Source organism: Nelumbo nucifera, chromosome 7, assembly GCF_055504915.1.
Source record: "Nelumbo nucifera cultivar China Antique chromosome 7, China Antique-T2T, whole genome shotgun sequence".
NCBI classification, from domain to species: Eukaryota; Viridiplantae; Streptophyta; class Magnoliopsida; order Proteales; family Nelumbonaceae; genus Nelumbo; species Nelumbo nucifera.
This window is the reverse complement of record NC_142655.1, coordinates 18,267,261-18,273,168: the sequence shown is the minus strand read 5'-3', so window position 1 is coordinate 18,273,168 and position 5,908 is coordinate 18,267,261. Positions and strand designations below refer to the sequence as shown.

Below are 5,908 nucleotides of genomic sequence, written 5' to 3'. Positions count from 1 at the left end.
TGACCCATTGACCCGAGCAGTCGAACCGTCGACCCGTTCAATGGCTTTTGGCCATTTTTTATTTTTTATCTTTTGTTGACAGAACGGGTCGTTCTTTCGTTCAAACCGGACAATCGAACCGTTAACCCAAAAACCAATGGTCAGAACAGTTTCACTTTCAGGTCATATGAATCACGCACTCAAATGACATAACACGTATGATATTACTTAATGGACCTCATACACTCAATTTTTTCCCTATAATTTTTGTTATCAATACGGATCATCCATTTGAACTAGATTCAAACCATCGACCCGAAAACCAGTGACCAGAACGATTCTGTAATTTTTAACTTACAATTTTTGTTGTCAAAACCGACTATTCTTTCAAACCAGACCGTCAAACTGTGAACCCAAAACTGGTGGCAGATATATATATATATATATATATATTAAATCGGAGACCACCCCTATCCCTTTTATAAATATATAAGATGAACAAATTTTCCAGCCTTAGTAGACCGGTGCCAGAAAGAAAGAAATAAAGTATGCAAGTTAGAAACACAGGAAATTGATTTTATTGGTGTTTCGACTTTCGACTACAAATAATTGAGGAAGTAAATTTAAATTATGCAAGTTAAAAACACTGATAATTGATTTCTCGGAGTTCAAAGTTCAAACTACATGTAATTTGTTTTCTATATACAAAACTGAAACATATAGGAGTCGCATGTCATTCATTAGGAGGCACCATTCTACTGTCCTCAAGCAGTTACCAAAGGAGAATTAGAACCTTTGAAAGGTACCACGCATGAATATGTCACATACTTGACACTGTCCACAAGCACAACAACAAAAATCCGAGACAAGGATTTCTTCGATGAGATTACTCCATCACCCTCGATATCACTAGCTTCTCTAGGATCAACCAGCACGGACACAACCATTGATGAAGCAGATTTGTTGCCTTGGAAGCTCTCATTCTTTGAAGGCCTTCTATCATGTTCTTCAGTTTGGTTGACAGAAGATCCAGAAAGGGGAATAGGTGAAGGGTAGAGAATCCTTCTATTCTTCCTCTTGCTGTGATTCGCAGAATCTGGTGGCTGTTCCTCTGAAATATTGGCAACTGAAGCTGCTGGAATTATGGCACCAGGGTTGGCAGAATCGGGAGACACATTGAACTGAAATACTTCAGTGCACATTCCAGTACCTAAAATAGGTCCTGCTCCAAACAATAACGGAAAGTACAGATTACCGACATCCACAATCCAAAAAATTTCATTTAGATCTTAACCATGTGTTTTAGTCTATTTTAGCTTTGTGACTCCAACAATTATGTGAAGCTTAAGTGCTTAAGACAACCTGACTATAAAACATGTGTGATAGCAGAAATCCTTGGTAGCGAGCCTAAAACTTAATTCGGAAAGCAACAATGATGCAAGGAACGAATGCTCACCTAACTCCTCAAAGGCATTATTCTGAAGCACAAATAGTTTTAGCAGAAAAAAAAAAAAAAAAAAAGTTAACCCATTAGATACACTGAAAGACCTTAGGATGAAAGGATGTGCTCACAGTGACATTAGCTAATTGATATATCATATATCATTATTTATCTCAAAAAAGGATGTGCTCATAGTGGCATTAGCACAAATAGGAGAGATGGCTTTCTACGCATAATGCCCTCATGAAATACACATACGACTGAATGACTGAATGTACACATCTGTCTACCTGCTTTCTAAGTAAACCAACCCCCCACCCCTTCCACCCTCTTCTTCACACAGACACATGCATTAATGAGCAGACATAAAGAAATAGAAATGTTTGTCTGATGCAAACATGCATATCATGGGTTTCACTTTCACCTTCATAATACTCTAATGATGTGTTTTGTTTGAAAGAAAAGGGAGGGAAACCTGTACAAAACCTTTTCTTTCAAACCAAACACAGCCTAAGGAGAAATGCTAAAGAATTTGTGCAGTGGAATGTTGAAACCTTTAAACCAAATTCTTTGGTAACAATTACAGGTCATCAGTAGATGGTTGTTCCACTTTCCGTCTCAGCTTCTTGCATTGGAGATTTAGTAAATGGAAAGCTGGTCTAAATCATAATTCCTTCAGCTTTTGCTTTCTATTTCTATTTTCTCCTTCTTAACAAAATGTAAGGCCTTAGGATAGAGCAGAATGGAGAACGTGTGCTGCCAATGAGCTAATCCACTTAAGAGGTGATATTGATACCATGAATCCATGATACATATATCTTCTGTAGATGGTTGTTCCACTTTCCGTCTCAGCTTCTTGCATTGGAGATTTAGTAAATGGAAAGCTGGTCTAAATCATAATTCCTTCAGCTTTTGCTTTCTATTTCTATTTTCTCCTTCTTAACAAAATGTAAGGCCTTAGGATAGAGCAGAATGGAGAACGTGTGCTGCCAATGAGCTAATCCACTTAAGAGGTGATATTGATACCATGAATCCATGATACATATATCTTCTGTTATGTGTATGCATATTTAGTTATTTACTAAACCAAGTGGGTTGCTTATGGTTCTAATTGGTTCTGTCAGAAGCTCTTCTGTTGCTGAACAGGTTCAGTTTTTGTCTTGGCTTCAATTATTAGTCATAATATTTGGATTATGAGAAATGATAGTCTGATTTAAGGTACAACAGTAGATGTGGGGTTAGTTATGGATAGAATCAGTAAGGCAGCTGTGGATTGGTCGGTGTTTAAAAAAGCCAGATCTTTTATTTCTGTCTTTCCGGCAAAGGTAGGTAATGTTGGTTCGAATCCAGCCCCTACTGGAGACTGTGTATTCGACTTTTGTGATCAAGGTGTGACATCTGATTCTTTGGGTTCATTTGGGTTTACTTGTTTTTCTAATGAAGGTATTTTTATTGCTGCAGCAGGAGGACCATGGCTGATTTGCGCTGATTTGCGATGACTTGTGGAAGTGGAATTTTTTGCTATCTACAAAGATATTTTGTTTGCTATGAAAAGAGGTTTTTCCAGGATCTTGATAAAGTCTGACTCTCGTGTACATGGGTCGGTGATTCAAAGGATCTTCCCCTAATTTTTCTTTGAAGTGTTTTGATATTCTCAATAATATTTTGCCTTGTGTTTCAAACTTTGTTTCTATAACCTTTTGTTATGTAAATAGAAAGAACAATACGGTGGCTCATTTGATGGCTAGGGAGGTCAAATCTTTTGGGGAGGAAAAGTGTCAGTGTTACACTCCTCCCTTTTTGTTGAACTGTTTATGTAATTTCTGCATAGTACAATTATATATCGGGAAAAAAAAAAAAAAAACAAGAACCAGAGGCCTACTTAGATCAGATGATGGACAAACTACAATTTACATTATCACCTAAGCCTATCAATAGTACTCTCCGATCAGATTAGAGATAATACCCACCAAGAAAGTACTTAAAAAATCATGAATATTGCATGAAATCATAAACACTAAGCAATTTAAACACACACTTAGCCAATATAGAATGTCTTATGGACGGCTATAGTAATTACCTGCAAGGCCTTCACGGAACCATTCTTGCAATGACCCATCAGATGTAGCTGACTTTGAGTTTTTCTTGGAAGCATCTCCAGGACCAGAACCAAGTGCTTTCTGCCTTTCACTGAGGCTCCTGTATAGGCGTGGATCGTTGTCTGAGTGCCTCCCAGGGTTAGAAAGAGAAAGTGCTGGAGCCAAACTGCGCGCAATTGCTAGACGAGTTTCTTTAGATTCACCCACAAGAGGCCCAGATGTTTTATCACTCTTTGTTCCAGTTGCTGCGCGAGAAGATTCAATAGCTCTCTCACTAGCCATAACAGAATGAATTATCAAGTTGCCATCAATCTTCACTAGCTTATCATTTCTCGGTACATAGAGTGAAGCAACAAGAGGCTCGCTAGCATTTCCTAAATGCACAGAGCTACCTGAACCAGGCAAAGGTTGTGATTCCCATTTATTTTGTTTGATCTCTGATTCGGCCTCTCTAGCTCTACCTCTCTTACAATTAACATTTCTATCACCAACCTTGTCAAAAGCTGATTTCCCATCATACAAGCCTACTCCTACTCTATTATCAGACCCATTAGCAGAACCTCTAACTGTCAAAACCCTCCCTCGGGGATGAGCTTGGAAGTTGTTAGAAAAATCAAACCCAGTAGGATGCGTTTCTTTGCTTCCTCCAAATCTAACGTTGACAAACGGAACTAACCCTCCAAAGAAAAACAAGAAAAACAGCAGACCCAGTAAACTAACACTTGCAACTTTCTTAGTTTTATTCTCAGCCTTCTTACTCTCAGACTTCTTAGCCTTGGACGCTGATACCGGTTGCTGCGGTCTTAATTTCGGAATTGGAACCAAAGGAACTTGAGATCCTTGAGGTCTCACTGCATAAGGTGAACAAGGAACCCAGGGATAAGGCACGGGAGCCATCGCAGGATGAGGATACATGCCCGGAGGCGGCGGCGGACAGACAGCACCACCGCCTAATTGTTGGCGCAAGCTAGCATTCTCAGCCATGATAAACGAAATCTTGCCATTTAATTCCGCAATAGTAGAATGCATTGACTTTACCTTGTCTTCCAACTCTTCGACGTAATGCTTCTTCCTCTGTCTAGAAAGTTGGGCACTTTCCCTGTTCCTCATTAACCTCGCTTTCCTTTTCTCCTCTTCTTCACTAAGAGCATTTGAAACGTAAGGAGTCTTTGAGTCCTCCGACCTGCGGAACTTACTGCTTTTAGGGTTACTGTTCCCGTCGTCTTTATCTTTCTTCCTTTTCGCCAAACAGACGTTGCCAACCTCCTCCAACTTAATCTTCTGATCGGCAAAGATATCTACCCGAATGTCACCTGAATTGGGGGAGGACGTCGCGCATCCCGACTGATCACCGTTGCAACTACCAGAATCTGGCGACAAAGCATTCAAACTCTTCTCCCCGGCCACACTTGACCTACAGCCAGCGGAATCCGCGGAAGATACTGGTTCACAGAATTCCCGATCACAACTACCCGTCTCCGGCGACGGAAAACTCAAAATCCTAGCAACATCCAAGCTCTGGTCGTCCGAATCCGGGGAAGACGAAGACGAGACACCCGATCCGTCGGCTTTCGACTCGTGAGACAATGAGGGGACGGCGACTGGATCAACCGACACCAAGGACAAGGCTATAGAGCCATCTTCCAAAGTAAAATCCTCGTCCGAGGGAGGAATAACGATATCATCCAGGAAATCCAAGTCTCCATCAAACCCTAGATCGGTGAGGAAATCCTCCGGCAAGGTAAGATCATCGGAGAAGAAATCAGGATCGAAAGTAGGAAGAGGCACAGAATCAAATTCAGAGGAAGCATAAGGGTTCGGTGGGTCAGTTTCAGAGAGGGAACCGCACGGAGCAGGTTCCAGACACGCCATTTTGAGGTTTTTGGGGTTTCAGAGTGGGAATCAGGGATGGAGTCAGTTTAAAGGGGGAGACTGCAGAGGAAATTGGCGAGATGAACTCGAAGACTCGTTCAGACCCGCTTGAACACGTGGCAGGCGCGGAACGTTTGTCGCATATTTCGGGAAACTTCTCTGGGCCTTTTGTATGAGTTTCTTTCACGTTTCGTTGCTAGGCCCATTTGGAGGGGGCCCACGGGCCACGGGTGTCCTCAAACGAAGAAATTTCGGAGTGAATTGATGTATTGACTGACTGGAGTCAACGATCCGGTTCAATTGAACCGGGATAGAAACCGCATTTTGGTTCGATTTGTTGCAGGTGGGGACCGAAATGGATAACGTATTATCCTTGACGAAATCCCTATTTAGTTGTTTTTATTTATTGGAGCTTTGAACCCACGGCAAAGAAAAGAGAAATCGGATCGTTTTTAAAAACAATTTTTTTTTTGGGTTTGAACAAAGCTTTTTTAGGTGAGAACTTCAAATCAAATGC

General features: G+C 41.0%; 1 protein-coding gene across 1 annotated transcript; it reads right to left on the bottom strand.

Annotated features, from left to right (window-relative positions):
- Positions 1 to 528: 528 nt before the first annotated feature.
- LOC104590302 (bZIP transcription factor 17) lies at positions 529 to 5,504 on the bottom strand. The gene is made up of 2 exons (XM_010248916.2): positions 3,501 to 5,504; positions 529 to 1,201 (listed from the first exon to the last, which is right to left on the bottom strand). Exons 1-2 carry the CDS (start codon positions 5,389 to 5,391, stop codon positions 744 to 746), a joined length of 2,349 nt encoding a protein of 782 aa, XP_010247218.1. The 5' UTR covers positions 5,392 to 5,504; the 3' UTR covers positions 529 to 743.
- Between the last annotated feature and the right edge of the window lie 404 nt (positions 5,505 to 5,908).